The sequence below is a fragment of the Canis lupus genome, chromosome 9, assembly GCF_011100685.1.
Source record: "Canis lupus familiaris isolate Mischka breed German Shepherd chromosome 9, alternate assembly UU_Cfam_GSD_1.0, whole genome shotgun sequence".
Lineage (NCBI taxonomy): Eukaryota > Metazoa > Chordata > Mammalia > Carnivora > Canidae > Canis > Canis lupus.
The window spans coordinates 11,949,089-11,965,648 of NC_049230.1; the positions used below are offsets into that span (position 1 = coordinate 11,949,089).

The following is a 16,560-nucleotide window of genomic DNA, read 5'->3' on the forward strand; positions in this document are numbered from 1 at the left end:
GGGGCCAACTAGCTATTTCTGTCAATGCAAAAGCAGAAGAGGGCCCTCCCAAGGACCCCATCATGCTCCCACCCTGATCTTGAACTTCTGGTCTCCAGACTGTGAGAAGCACATTTTTGTCACTTGGGAGCCACTGGATCTGTGGTACTTTTCATAACAGGCTCAACTAAGATGGTGGCCGTAACACAAATGAATCTGAAAGTACCCATGACTCTCAGAGGCTGCCAGATTCTAACTTTCAGTACCTCAGAAAGACGAATGCGCCCTTGATGGGGAAATTCCCCCTGGAGGACAGAGCGCAGGGAAAAAAATTACAAAACACCTGAGGGTCAAACTTTTCAAAACCTGTTGAGTTACCCTCAACATCTTTAGAGATAATTTTCCCCTTACAGTCTCCCTCTTTAAAAAAAAAAATTTTTTTTGGAGGGAGGGAAAAATAAAGACCTTGTCATAGGAACTTTGTACTATAACATTCTATATTCTTCTATAAATAATTTTTGCTACATGCTGGAATGTTCTAGAAGGCTTTCAAGAATCTGAATGTAGGAAGGAACACGGAAGACATTATTGTTAGCTCAACCTCCTGATGTCTCCGATCTGGAGTCTGATCAGGTCCCTCCTGAAGCTAGTGACAGTCAACTCAGAAGCTACTTCTTCTTCACAGCCTGGCTTCACTCAGGCTCCTGTCATGACTTGACTGTGAGTGTCTGGACAAGGGGACACTGTGTTGGTTACTCTTAGGAATAGTCAGAGGTGTCTGATGGGCACTCGGGGAGCTTAGCAAGAGCATCTGCAGAGCAATGATGAGTTAGTCTCACCGTCAGCAGAGGAGCTGAGATGGGAACAGAAACAGCTCTAAAATAAGGTGGAAGGCTTGACGTGTCCTGAGAGAGGAGTAGGATGGGAGTGGTACCCAAAGGAAGGAAACCGCTCCTGGTCCCAGGGTGGGTGGCGAGCCAGCAGTGATCTTCAGAGCTGGGCTTGAAGATGAGCAGGAGCTGGCCTGGAGCAGAGTGAGCCAGAGAGAGGGGACTTGGGGTAGGGGTGGGGGAGCAGCAGTGCTCACTTAGTGCATGAAGGCAGCTGGAAGGGAAGGTCGGTTGGCAAGGGAGGTTGACACTAGATCCCTTGAATGTTGGGCAGGGGGGGTCAAATGCAATTTTGTTCTGTGCACTTTAGAAGGGGTTATGCTGTACATACAGTATGCCGGTGTTAAATTGGGGCTCTTTACTCCCATGAAGTTGGGCATCCAGCTCTTAGCCTGGCATGGAGTCCTCTTTACAGATTCATAGCATCTTCCCCCAAACTACAAACTTGCTACATATGTGATACGTGCAAGGATTGCATGTACAAAATTAATTTTTTTTTAGATTTTATTTATTCATTCATGAGAGACCCAGAGAGGCAGAGACACAGGCAGAGGGAGAAGCAGGCTCCCGGTGGGGAGCCCGATGTGGGACTCGATCCCGGGACCCCGGGATCATGCCCTGAGCCAAAGGCAAGATGCTCAACCACTGAGCCACCCAGGTGTCCCCAGAATTAACTTTTTAAAAAGATTTTACTTATCTGTATAACACAGAGTGAGAGAGAAAGAGCACAAGCAGGGGGAGCGGCAGGCAGAAGGAGAGGGAGAAGTAGGCTCGATCCCAGGACCCTGGGATTATGACCCGAGCCGAAGGCAGACGCTTAACCAACTGAGCCGCCCGGGTGCCCCCCAGAATTAACTTCAATATGCGATGTCGCCAATATTGCTGAGCCATAGGTGCTGGGATGCTCTTTTATTCAGGATAAAGGTTTGACAAACTTATCCTGATGTTAAAATAAACTAATTAAATCCCGCAAGGTTCACAAGAATTGGGCTTTCCATGCAGAATAATAGAAAAATAAACCAAGTATACTTTTTCATTCCCAAGGTCAGCAGTTTAACCTGTTTCATCTTAGAGGCATGTTCCCTGTCTTCTGTGATGTTTGACCGGGACCGAAATTCAAACCCAAGTCTAAAGCTGCAGGGCAGTTAATTGCAAAAGGATAATCAACATTTAAAAAGCCTCTGCGGCTTACATTTTCCCATCAATGTACCTCCCTGGGGAAAAGGAAAACCAACACACTCCTCCACTCAGTATAAATGTTAATTCTGGACACAACTTCCCTCCTTATTCTTTCCGCCAACAGAGAAGCTTCACACAGCCGCCCTGAATAGTGAGTTTGTATCAAATCCTTGTTTGAGCCTTTTGTTCCCTCTGGTATTCGAAGGGGGACCCTTGTGAAATATAGCTGCACAGTGTTTTCATTCGGAGACTCCTTACTGCAACCACAGGACTGTATTTCGGTCGCCCCGCTAATTTCTGAGGAAAAATCACAGCATGTATTTTAAAACACTGTCCTCGGTCATTTGTTTCATGAGGATTTGCCAAATTTCTCATCACCAAAACAAACCTCCGGTTTAACCTATAAACTCTGAGTTTCCTGCCTTCTTGAAACCAAAGTCTTCTCTTTTCTCTTCCAACAACCCACACTGTGGGCAACAGGAACAGGGAACAGGTCATTTTGAGAGCATCTCATGGCAATTAACCATGATGGTGCCAAAACACTTTACTGGACAATACCGGAGTCTTGGCTGCTTCCTTTGACAAAGGAATATTCTATTTCCAACAACAGTAAGGAAATTATTTTCTTTTATACTTTTTAAAAATTAATTTCAAAAAAGATCCTACTTATTCATGAGAGACACAGAGAGAGAGGCAGAGACACAGGCAGAAGGAGAAGCAGGCCCCATGCAGGGAGCCTGATGTGGGACTCGATCCCGGGTCTCCAGAATCACGCCCTGAGCCAAAGGCAGATGCTCAACTGCTGAGCCACCCAGGTGTCCCAAGTTTTTTTTTTTTTTTTTTTTTAAAGATGTCTTGACTTCTTTGGGGGATTTAAATGCTCAAGTGAGTTTAGTGTCAATTTTTTAAGATCTTAAATCTCTCAAAGAAAGCCTTTAACGACCGGTTTTCAAGGTACAGATTTGTAGGTGTGTGCAGATTTGTAGATATTTCTAAGTCCAAGTTTTTCAATCTCCATTTTCTTGGGACCAACTGTGAAATTTATGTTCAAGGTGAGACCTCAGAACAGAATTTCTTTTTTGCCCCTAAGGCCTGGAGCCCATTATTCTGGGGCACAGCCATCACCACGGAACATTTATCCGAATCAGCTATACAATCCCGATTGTGGGGAAAGGCCCTTCATTCTCCTCTGGGAAAGTACATGCTGTTTTGGATATATGCCATTTAAGCAAAGGTATGAACATGTCAAAAGTTATTTAACAGGGGCACCTGGGTGGTTCAGTGGTTGAGCATCTGCCTTCAGCTCAGGTCATGATCCCAGGGTCCTGGGATCGAGTCCCATATCAGGCTCCCTGCAGTGAGCCTGCTTCTCTCTGCCTATGTCTCTGCCTCCCTGTGTCTCTCATGAATAAACAAATAAAATCTTTAAAAAAAAGTTATTAAGAACCTCCCACTTAGCTGAAGCTGTAAAGGAAAAAGATGGGTGGTATGCCTAATAGGATTTGATGAGGATGATGCTTTACCTCTGTGGTCCCCCAAACAACATAATCGAGTCTATCATGAGAAACACATGAGACAGATCCCAACAGAGAGGCAATTTACAAAACAGCCACCCAGGATTCCTTCTCAAACCTGCCATGGTCATCAAAACCAAGGAAAATCTGAGAACCTGCCAAGAGAAGCCGAAGAAGAGACAATTAAATGTGATCTGGTGTCCTGGATGTATTCTGGAACGGAAAGGGACAGCAGGGAAAAAACTAAGGAAATCGGAATAAAGTGTGAGCTTTAGTTAATAATAAAGTCTCAGTATTGGTTCACTATGACAAAGGTACCAGACAAAGGCAAGATGTAATGATAATTAGGGCAACTATTGAAAGGGTGTGGAATACCGGAGAAACTCCATGATCTTTGTAAATTTTCTGTAAATCACGATCTAAAATAGTTGATTGAAACAAGAAAAATGAGTGGTTAATATGTGGGTTTGTTTTTAAATCACCATTTCAATTACAATAGACCCGACAGCAATACTCCTGCAGGCCGACAAACCAGGACTAGTGCGGGTTGGTTGAACAATCTTAAAAGGAGCAGAGAGAAAAAGGAGTAGCCCTCCTTTCCCCATTGCCACGTCCAAACATATTAAGTGTCTGGGAGCTTGTTTGGATGAGATCCACATCCCCATTTTTAGTAAGGAAAAGTTTGTAGCTTAATAGGAAGGTGAAATATTGTTGGAGTTGTGCAGAGAGATTTCGGTGCTTTTTAAAAATCACTATGCTTTTGTTTTCAAGCTTAACTAAGTATCTGCTTTACACTTTCATTTATCAAACTGTTGGTTTAAATAACATCGTAGTATTGAATAGTTTATAAATGTTTATTAATGTCAGTAATTTTACAAAGCAAATATTAATAGCAAGAGGCAAAATTTTTGCAGAATATGTACAAAAGTAAAAAGCCTTAATGCCTAGCGATTCATTGTATAAAATCAAACCATTCTTTCCACTTTCAGACCTCCTTTAGAAATAATTTATTGCCAATCCTGAACTAAAGCACTGACAGGAAAAAAAAAATTTACAGCAATATCAGATAACCTGCTTCTTAGTTTCTGGAAAGTTATAAAAAGATTTAATACGTATAAAAAAACCTAAGTCACAAGTATTTTTTATACAAAGCTAATACAAATCATGTTTTGTTGGGTACAGTATCTGTGAGGTTGTTACAAAATATACTTCTTGATAAGGCTTCTTGTGGTAAATGAGCTCTCATCACGGTAGAGTGGTACAGAAAAGCCATTTAAAACATTTTGCCATTCTGCTTTCAAGTAAGAGGTAAAGAGAGAGCAAATGGTATATAGTTTGTTGCATTGTTACATATACTTTCCGGGAATTAACCCCCTAACCCCCCCCCCCCCTTGTTCCCCCCTGGTACCATCAAATGGGCATAACTGAGGACAAATATATCACTTACTATGGCAAGAAACATTATAAACAAGCTTTCTAAATACAAATCCAAATCAGATACCCAATAAGTAGCATATTTCTATCACCACACTCACAGATTGAAAATGTATGCATAGTGGGTCCTAGCATACTTTGATCTATCTGGAAATTTTTTTTATCAACAGCAGATTTGGATAGGTCCCCAAATCTCCCATCAACCCAGAAAATACTGCCCAATCATTAACTCTTTTTGTTCCATATGAGCTCTGGCATTTGAAACCGGATGGTCAGACCTGGATGCCACAAGAATGAACATATTTACTTAAATGCTAACTATACATTCAAGTAGACACAAGAATGCTAGTGGTACAAACACTGTACTTCTAATGCTGTTAATAATCACTTACCAGCCTAAGGCTACCATTGCTTTGATGGTACTTGAAAAAGCCAGAAAGTCCAACCTGTTTAAAATGTCCAGGTTTAGACTTCAATTTCTATTATAAACTTATTAAGCCCTAACCTCGTACCATAAAATAATGGGTATGTATTATACCTCTGCCTTATTCAGAACATGGAGACTCATACACACCCACTCTCATACAACCCCCCCCCTTTCATGTTTACTAGGCTGAAAGGCCAGCCTGCATCCTATCAATAAAAGAAAATCAGTCCTTACAGGGAAGCAGCACAACATGTGCGACGAATGAAATGATGGGAAATGACATAAAGTGACCTAGTTCTAGGTCAAACTTCCAACTGAAAAAGACACATGCAAAATTTCTGTTCTTGATTCCCTCAAGAAAACTAATAGCAATAAAAAGGTAACAGAGCAAACTTTCTCTAGATTTATTGGGGAGTTTGTTACAAATGTTTGACTGAGCTTTACAGGCATGATTTCATGGATTCAAACAAGAAATTAAGAGTTAACACTGATCCTTAGCCTTCTTATTTTACATATACAGAAATAACATTGCTACAAATTGCAACGGAGAGAAACTTGTTTCAAATGGCTTGGTTTGGGGTTTTGTCTAAATGAATCATTACATAATGAAAGCACCAATTTGAGGCCTTCTCAAATAGTGATTTGAATTTCAGAACATAACAGAACATGACTTGGTCACTTTATTCTTCACATAAATAAGGCATAACCGGATATATGTACTAAGGCTGAGAATACATTTCATCAAAAGCATAAATACACGTACTTGGATACACACTGGGAATTAAGATTTACTCATTCTCTCTTTAAGAAAATGACAGGGCATAATCATTTCTGTTGCATCTAAATCAATACTTCTAATCATTTCTGGTATTAACATACTCTTACTTCCTTCAACTTTAAACCAACCACTGCCACCAACTGAAAAAGGATTTCCCTAAACAACCTCAGCTTGAGAGATTAACCAGAGGATCTTCACTATGTAAAACACACGCCAGTGCAACTTCAAAGAAAACAACAAAAACGGGTGATCTTTTTCATTCGACCTCACCTTCTTTGGCTGTGGTTGCTCTGCAGCTACCAAGCACCTTTTCCAGACAGTAACATTAAGACTTTGACTTCATACAGTATTTGGCAGGAAGCAATGATTTGGGGCATTAAAAAATTATATTTAAGTGGCAGAGGCAAGCCTTATATCATGTGGATCTTCAGAAAACATTTGGCAAAACCGTTTCCCTATAAAAACAGAGACCCAAATTTGTGGTGTTCTTTGATTTATAAGGCAACTCTGTATACTTATACATTTCTTCAAGGCCAATGAGGACACTTTTGTGACATTTCTTATGAATTCAACGAGAAGACATTTGGATTTAGGAACACAATGTAATAGAGAATTAGGCACATTTTATTCCAAATCATAACCATTAAGACTTAAAAAGGCAAACACACTTCAAAGAACTTTAAACCACTGTTTTAGAGATGAAGGGATATTGGCATAGTAAAGTGATGAGCCCCCTTTCAATTTGGTTCACTAAATTTCATTTTCTTCTTCATATAGTGGTATTTCAAAAGAATCTAGTCTTTATAGTACAGGTATTAAGACTCCTTCAATTGGTTTTAAATACAGTATGTAAAAAATGGGGAGCTAAAGGCTTCAGACTGAGACCTCACACTTCCACTGTCTAAACAAGCCTGCCATTAAATAGAAGTAATCTGCTGCCTCAAAATATAGTCTAGATTTTATTTTAAAAAAACGTTGAGACATCACAAACATCAGTTAAGAAAGTTGCAAATACCCAAAATCATACCATATCTATTTGGTGTTGTAACATTTCTTGGTGGTAGTCTTGGTGATTGCTGCTTTGTCAGGCAAGATTTATGGTTCATATCACAGATCTTAAATATAATTTAAATAAGACCAAGTTTGCTCTTTGTACAGGGAACTTACTTTAGCCTTCACTGAAGTTCAATGGTTTGGGCCATTCAACTAAACTATTTGCGAAATTTACACAAAGACTCTCCAGCAAAAAGTCCCAATGTTACTGTGCGCATATTCAGACATTCACTAGCACTGAAGTTATTCTAATTCTGTGAATTTAAACACTATATTCTTTTTGGCAAGAAGCACTGGATGTAGAACTATTCAAACATGCACGAACTGTATACTATGAAGACTTGAATTATGATGCAGGGCTACGTGTCTGTAGCTCGTGTATGACCAAGGCATGAAAACACTGAAAGTTACTATGGATAAAATGATGGTGGAATTTCAAATGCAAGAAAAGTCAAGAACAGTTACGAACAATCCCTGGTTAGCTCACTTTAAAGTCCTACTGTCACACTAGACTGCAGACCCACCAAGAGCCACCATCTTGGAAAGGCTGCATGATCCATAATGTTGACCAATCTTTCAAGGACTTTCTAGCCAACAGAATACCTGAGAACACAGCTCTACAGTAAAGTGACAGGTATCACAGTCTTAATCACAATTTTCAGGAAAAGGAGAAAAGCTGTCAGATTTTCCAAACTGTCACCAGCCTTGGGCATTTGCCTCTCTAGCCCTGGTCTAACACCACACACAACCTACAAGGCAGTATTTTCAGTACTGCAAACCAGTCCCCTCTGATGAGTTCACCATGACCACATCTGAGATCACAAAGCTGCTGCAAGGGTATACTTTCATTTCATACGTGGTGAGGTCAAATGCAATCATATTTCGGTGTGACCTAAAAAAATTACTGCTTATTCTTAGAAGTATCCCCAAAACATTCAAAATGTACCTCAATAAAGCTAGAATTTCATAAGCAATAATGATATGAACATGTAGGTGTATGTTTTAGAGACACACCAAGAATGAACACAAATCTCAAACAATGCCTTCTTGAGTCATCTGACAGGAAAACATTGACCTTGGCAAGCTCCAAATAAAAACTCCCATATATGCCACAGTTGGAGTTGATGGGAATAAACAGGAGAGCAAAAGAAAGATGTTCTGTGATGGTACAACAGTGATTCTCTGCAGTGAGGACCCGAATCTTCCAAGACAGGACATACAAGTCTGAGCATAAAGCACGTAACATCCTGGAAACAGTATGTTTATTTAGAAAGCTCTGTTATCAAGTTACTTGCAATTTTTATAGCTGCTGCTATGGCCAGAATGTTTCACATATGGCACATTTATTATATGATATTTAAATATGAAAAGGGCACACTATATTTCACTCATTACTTTGCATCAAAACACTCTGTACGGCATTGGCTCCCTCTTGCTCCCCTCCCTCAGCCCCGTACCATTTGTGAACTTCCATTAGCATCAGACCAGGAATCCTTATGTAAACTTTAAAACACTAAGAACATTACCTTCAGAAACCACAGAAATTTTAAAACTAAACAACTGTCGCTATATAAGCAATTAAAAAAAACACGAAGGCTAAATCTGTGTAAAGCTACAGAATGCCAGTCCTTAGATCAAACTTTTTTTCCAATAGCCCTTTCAAAACAGGTCACCGTAAAGCGAGGCACAAGTGTCGCTGCCGTGCACAGGACAGAAAAAAGGGACCTTGCTTGTGTCAGAACCGAATATTCTTAACCTCATACCAAGAAAGATTCGAAGACACCTTCCATACTTGGCACTACAGAATTCAGTTTGAGAAGTGGAAAAAGCTAAAGCCTGAACTCTATCTAGTCAGAGGCTTGGCAGGAAACTAGAACCCCCTCAAAGGGAAGCCACAGTGAAACAGATCAAAGACTGAACATCGACAGGTATCAGCGATTGTTACTCAGCAGCTTTCAGCCAGCCACAAACCAAAGTCTGCAGGAGGAGGACTAAGATTTCCAAGAAGCTAAACTTAGAATCAAGATTTTTCTCATTCCTGTTGTAAACTGCTATTTCCAAAAACAAAACAAACAGAACACAATCAAGAGGACAAAAGGGATTAAAATGGCCAGTCTTCTGTCCATCACTGTAGCATGAGCTGCTTGAGGTTGTCGTGAAGAATGGTGTCCTTCACGTCACGGAACACGAGGCGGATATTCTCTGTGTTGATGGCAGTGGTGAAGTGGTGGTACAAGGGCTTCTGCTGCTGGTCCCGGCGTTTGTTCCGGAAACATTCCACCAGGAATTTTTGGACGTCTCTTAAGCAGTGGGGATCCCCTTCAAATTCTAAGAAATAGTCTTTGATGCTCACAATTTGCACTTTCTCCTCAAGCAAATCTGTCTTGTTTAAGAAGAGAATTATGGAGACATTGCTGAAAACCCGGTTATTGACGATTGTTTCAAAAATGTTCAGAGATTCTGTAAGGCGATTGGTCAGTCGGTCTTCCATAAGCACCTGGTCAAATTCACTTGAGGAAACAAGGAAAAGTATTGATGTCACGCTGTCGAAGCATTCAAACCATCGTTTTCTCTCTGATCTTTGACCACCCACATCAACCATTTTGAAAGGAACATTTTTAATTTCAAAGTCATACTCATGAATGCCTTTGGTGGGTCTTCTGGCAAGCAGAATATCTTGTTGCGATGGAATGTAATCCTGGAAAAGAAAAAAACTGCTTTACACTCAGTAACCCAGAAGTAATTAACGTTTCCGATGAACTACTAACTGGTTGAATGACTGGATATGCAAATAGCTTATCTTTAATTTTTTAAAAAATATTTTAAAAATTTATTCATGAGAAAGAGAGAGCACACACACATGTGTGGGCATGAGCAAAGGGAGGGGCCGAGGGACAAGCAGACTCCCTGCTGAGCGGAGGGCCAGGGATGCGGGGCCTGACCCCAGGACCCTGAGATCAGAGATCATGACCTGAGCAGAAGTCAGATGCTAAGCTGACTGAGACACCCAGGCGCCACACCAACTTATCTTTTTAATAACTTCTGGCTGCATTAAAGCATCAGTACACTATTATTCTCATTACAAAATGCAAAGATACATTAAAATGTTGGGGTACGAAGACTCGTTCAAAATTCTATGTTTTCCACTCCTGCAGTATCTTCAGACTGAAGTCTTAACTCTCGGGTGTCCCATTGTCCTGCCTACTGTCGTGTCTCTACCCCTAATATTACTCCTCACTGACCCACCCTCTGCTCCGGCCAGAGTGACCCAGGGCTTCCTACTCATTCCTCCAACCTGCTTCTTATCTCTCTGTGAAAAGCAAGGAGGGCTGAAGCGCCAATTCGTGAAGGCCACCTCCCGGCGCACAGTTCTGGCTACCTCTCTCTAGCTCTTTCTAAACACCCCTTTCCTGTGCCCTACCTCCACGACTAAAAACTCCCACAATGGTCACTCCGCTTGATCACTGCAGCCACACCATGTGCATGGCAAACGGCACTTCTTACTACAGCCGATGTACTGGATTTACTTTGGGTGGCCTCCTAGGTGTGCTTCCAGCATTTGGCCCAAGCAGCTGTGCTCCCACCTTCTCACTTCTGACACAAGGAGTCACTCTGTCAGTGCCTGGGCCTGTGAAGTAAGTGGAGGGGACCACACAGGGCCGGCCGCCCCAGAGGAGAGCTTATGCAAAAACCAGATGAGCCCTTCTCTGTGAAGCGGACCAGTCAGCTTTGAGACCCTGGACAGACAGAAGTTGCTAGTCTCAGAAGTCACCAGCTACTCCAGACAGCATACTTCCAGATACAGTATAACTGGTTCCTTCTTTTCAGGCTAGTGTGTTTTCAGAACTTTGACTTGGCTCTTTGGCAATACTGAATAGGAGAGCTTTTTAATGCTCATTGTCAATTTTTTCTTTTTTAAATCAAGGCAAGATTTTCAAACAACGCTGGCTGTTAACAATGCTGTATTTTATGCTTTTCCAAATAGTGTAATATAATTTTGAAATTTCATTACAATGTGAGTATTTCTTCAAAATGGTTCTATGGAGCTAAGCATTAAAAAAAAGTAGGCAGTTCTCAGTTATATGTAATCCATAACCATTTATTAACTAATGCTAGGCCTCCATAAAACATGCTGGCATTTCCAGGCTTCCTTTTAGCTTCTGTTCACATACTTAACTACTTTACTTACAAACAGCACATCCACAATTTTTAGCCTGCCCTACTTTATTTAACATTTCATCATGAACTGTTATGCACACTGAGACAGTTGTATTTCACTTTAAAGGAGTATAAATAAATGTGTCAAATGGATTAATGTATTGTCATTTTTTTTTTTATCACCAGATTTTTTTTAATTTATTTATTTTATGATAGTCACAGAGAGAGAGAGAGAGAGGCAGAGACACAGGCAGAGGGAGAAGCAGGCTCCATGCACCGGGAGCCCGACGTGGGATTCGATCCCGGGTCTCCAGGATCGCGCCCTGGGCCAAAGGCAGGCGCCAAACTGCTGCGCCACCCAGGGATCCCTGTATTGTCATTTATACAATACATGACCCCGACCAGTGTTCATTAAGGCTGCTTCCAATTTTTTAGCTTAATAGAAATTCCGCAATTAAAATTCTCACACACGTAACCATCCCCTCCCCTCTTTGGACGATTTCCTAAACTAAATAACCAGAAATAAGATTAGGAAGCCAAAGTTTATGAATATTTTGATGACACTGGACACTTAAAGCCCAACTGCTTTCCAGAAACGCAGTACAAATTTGCAGTGCACATGTGCCAACTACTTCAGAAACATGCCAGCTCTGGGTAGTTGTTAATTTTCCAATTCCATAAAAATTGTAAGTTCTTCTTGCTCACTTAGAAGCTAACAATCTAGTTAGGAAGCTAAGGCTAATTCCTAGGAAGCCCCCAAACCAGTACAATGTAATCAACTGCTAGCTGCTCTGGCAGAAGCAGGGAGTAGAGAACTGGCAGTTCCAGAGCCAGCTCTTCACATACTAGTCGTGTGACCCTGACCAAGTCCTTTAGTCCTAGTGCATCTCCACTTCCTCATTGGTGAAATACAGACAGTAACATTCACAAGGGGGCTGTGAGGCCTAAATGAACTCAACAGGGAAGTGCTCCTGGGCCGGCCGGCATACCGTGCATGCACCGCACAGTCTAGCTGTAGAGAAGGAATCCAGAATGCCGAGATAGCTGGGTGAGCTCCTGTCACGTCCCCTGGTTCTCTTATTATTTATTATCTTCTTTATTATCTTTATTTTTTCCGTTGGGGGGGGGGGGCAGTGGGAGGGGAAGGGAGCAGGCTCCACACCTAGCTTAGAGCCCAATGTGGAGCTCAATCTCAGGACCCTGCATGACCTGAGCCAAAACCAAGAGCTGACTGCTTAACCGACTGAGCCACCCAGGCGGGCCGGGCCCCCTCCGCTGCTCTCTCATTTTTAAATGCTCACCATTCACTCTGCACTTGACAATCTATTCATAAACACACATATTCAATTAAGAAAACTCATTTTCTTCCTAACCAACTCCTCTAAGCCAACCAGCATGCTCTCCTTTCTACTTCCTGCTCCATTAACAATCCCAGCGGTAAGACTCCCCCGTCTAGGGGACTAAGGACTTTTCTCTGCATTACCTATTTTATCTCAAATCCTGTTTCTCCTTATTTCTGCTATTCCTGTTATCATCTTGGGTGTGGATTACCACCTCTTCACTAATTTCCCTGTCCTGAATGTCTCACATCTCTTGGTTCCATCCCTAAGCCACTCTCAAACTAACCCTCCTGCGTCATAACTTTAGAACTTACTTGGAGGTTGCTCACTGCATCCGATCCAAACTTTGCTGACTGGTTTTCATGAACCTCTTTACTCCTAGTTTTCTGGAACCGGAGACTCTGCTCTACATTGTCTAGGCTTACCACAGAGCCTCACATCAAGACTTGCCAAAGCTGCACATCTTGGTACCATTACATGACCATTCACTTGCACAACTGTACAACTACAATAAACAATGTATCCAGACCCAAGCTACTGCCTTCTAAAATTCTGGTTTTATAAGTTAAAGCCAAGAACGTCACAGGTCCTTTGTCAGAAGGATGTGCCTAAAATTAAACATATCCAGCTGTCTCCCATCTTGGTGGGCCGCATCTCTTTACATATCTAAATTCATCTCATCCTTCAGATAGTTTAGATTCACTTACTCTTATGGGGTAGCTCCAACTTCCCTGGTCAGAATATGTCTCTCCATTCTATGAACTAATACTTACCTTTTTTTTTTAAGATTTTATTTATCCATTCATAGAGACACAGAGAGAGAGAGAGAGAGAGAGAGAGAGAAAGGCAAAGACACAGGCAGAAGGAGAAGCAGGCTCCATGCAGGGAGCCCGATGTGGGACTCGATCCCAGGTCTCCAGGATCACGCCCTGGGCTGCAGGCGGCGCTAAACTGCTGCGCCACCAGGGCTGCCCGAACTAATACTTATCTTCATGACTGGTATCATTTATTTGTCCTCTGCTTGTTTTATGTATAATTTTGTCTCTGACTACAATGAATTCCTTAAAAACAGGGAACAAAGAACACAATAGCTAACGAGCACTTACTACATGCAAAGCACTATTCTGAATACCTCACTGAGTGTTACAGACTGATGAACTATGTCCCCCCCAAATTCATATGCTAACCCCAATGTGATTGTATTTTGGGAAAGGGCTTTTACAGGACATAACTAAGGTTAAATGAGGTCATAGGGTAGGGTCCTAATGAGATAATCTTGGTGGTCTTATAAGAAGAGTAAGAGATCTCTGTTTCCTCACGTGAATGCACTGAGTCAAAGCCGTGTGAAAAAGCCACAGAAAGAAGGCTATAGTCTGCAAGTCAGGAAGAAAATCCTCGCCAGAAAATAACCATACTAGTACTTACATCTTAGACTTCCAGTCTCCAGAACTATGAGAACTAAATGTCTGTTGTTTAAGCCACCCAGTCTATGGTGTTTTGTCATGGCAGCCTGAACAGATGAAGACATGGGGTTTATTTCATGTAATTATCCCACAACTCTCTGAGGTCAGGTTCTTTCTATGTCCATGATATGAAGAAATTACGGTTTAGAGAAGCCTATGGTCACACAGAGCTAGTCTGTGAAAGAACTGGGCTCAGGACCCAAGTGGTCTGGCTGCAGAGCCCACATCCTTGACCCCTGTGCAGTTCCACTCCCTAGAGGGTCATGGGGCTTGGCACACAGCAGGGCTTCAATGCCCTGGTACTTCAATCAGAGACGGAGAAGCAAAGGCAATCATGGAACTTGTCTGATATGCATAGAATGAATGGCCAATCTGTGACAGCCGGTTTACTCTCCCCTCCTTTACACCTACCAACTGAATCACCACACATTTTTTATTTTATTACAGATGTGGCCTCAGAATTGTTCTCAACCTAAGACTATTATAATATAGAGTTGGCCTAGAGTCATTAATTCAAGAGCTATTTGTTAAGTGCCTACTGTATTCCAGGCATCGTTACTAGGCATCCAGAACCAAACTCTTCACAATCATGACAGGAGGTCCTTGACCTTATGGCAAGAGACAGGTAAAAGACAAGTAAACGTATAAATAAATAAACCAACTGTAGAAGAGCAATGATTTTTGAAAAAAGTAAGGGCTGATACTGAACACAAGAGGAGGGACCTAATTTGAATGGTACATTCAAGGAAAGCTTACAAGAAGAGGCAAATTGAGAACAGGTCAAATCAGCACTGTTTGGGTTAGAAAATATGAAATAACCCCCCCCCCCCTTTTTGTTAAATAACTCCTTTTTAAAAAATACTTACTTATTTATTTATTCATGAGACAGACAGAAAGAGAGAGAGAGGCAGAGACACAGGCAGAGGGAGAAGCAGGCCCCATGCAGGGAGCCCGACGTGGGACCTGATCCTGGGTCTCTAGGATCACACCCTGGGCTGAAGGCGGCACTAAACTGCTGAGCCCCCCGGGCTGCCCTAAATAACTCTTAAAAATTAGTTTACCTACTAAGGCTTTCCTCTTTCCACTTGGGCCTATAATGTAAGGTTCACAATCTAACCAGATGGAAAAGAGACAATGAAATAAACTCTTAATACCAAGTTTCAATGATGTGGACTGAGTAAAAACCCATTAATATGGAGATCCCAACTTCTGGAACACAAGTATCTAGGAAAGAGGCATGAGAAAAAAACACTGGCTTAAGTGCAGACAAGTGCAATTTAGTAAAATCCAAAATAAGGGAATTTAAATGTTATCTTGCAAAAAGAAGGTAGATTATCATGTGTCCTTGAATATGTCACTTTCCTACTTGCAGTGGGTTCTTCATTTCATGTTTCTTTCAGTTTTATTTTTAAAGTGAATCTCAAAGAATGTGTAAGACTATATTAAAAGGTATTACCAGAAATCTGCTTTAAGAGGAGGCAAATAATGCTTCAGTAAATCTAGATGGTAACAAATGACTCTAGGGCAGTGACTTTCAAACATTTTCTGAGCACAGCAACCTTTCTTCCAGTCTTTGGCCTGAGTCCACCCCCCGAGAACACAGAGCAGCTGCCCTGTCTGTAGCAGGCCCAGGCGGCCAGAGCCAGCCACAGTGCCAGCCAAGAGGAAAATCATCAACTCTCTTTCCAAGGGCAACTCCTTCTCCTCCTTCATGGAGTCTCTTCAGCAGGCCTTTTCTCAACTGAAAAACAGCGTTTCCTAAAAGGTTTTGAAATCAATCAACCCACTGTATTCTGTTTCTGCTTACCAACACACACACACACACACACACACACACCGAGGTAGAACAGATAATGTACAATCTCATTTTCAAATATAAACTTTCTCTAAACAGTTTTATGTTCATGAATTGGTGGATAAGGCACTCCTCGTGGAAATGGCAGAGATCTGGATAACAGAGGGGAAAAAAAAATGAAGCAGGGACAGTCTGGATACTGCCACTAGGAAGGAGGAAGAAGCAAACAGCTTAATACATAATTTTTCTAAACCTCCCAACTAATATCCTGACTACTGCTTTCAAATGGCAATAAACATAAACAAAAACTTACTGCTTCTCCAAGTTTATCCAAGTTATCCAGGAAATATTTTACAGATTCACCCTAAAACAAGAAGAAAATAGTTATTAGAGCTTAGAAATTGAAGATTTTGTTACAACAGTTTACATTAAACTGTCTGGTCGTACACTGAATCCAAACAGTTTGTTTAGTTACAAATTTCAGACGGTACAACTAACGCCACTAAGAACGTATACAGCGTCTGCCTCTGCCAGAGCTCCAGCCTGGTCA

General features: G+C 41.5%; 1 protein-coding gene across 2 annotated transcripts in view; it reads right to left on the bottom strand.

Annotated features, from left to right (window-relative positions):
- Nucleotides 1–4,402: 4,402 nt before the first annotated feature.
- GNA13 (G protein subunit alpha 13) overlaps nucleotides 4,403–16,560 on the bottom strand; it is a 40,803-nt gene continuing 28,645 nt past the window's right edge. For both annotated transcript variants that reach the window (XM_038546789.1, XM_038546790.1), the window contains exons 3-4: nucleotides 16,324–16,374; nucleotides 4,403–9,952 (exon numbers count right to left, since the gene is read on the bottom strand). In XM_038546789.1, coding sequence (XP_038402717.1) covers nucleotides 9,380–9,952; nucleotides 16,324–16,374 — 624 coding nt within the window. In that variant the 3' untranslated portion in view covers nucleotides 4,403–9,379. The remainder of the gene's footprint in view (nucleotides 9,953–16,323; nucleotides 16,375–16,560) is intronic.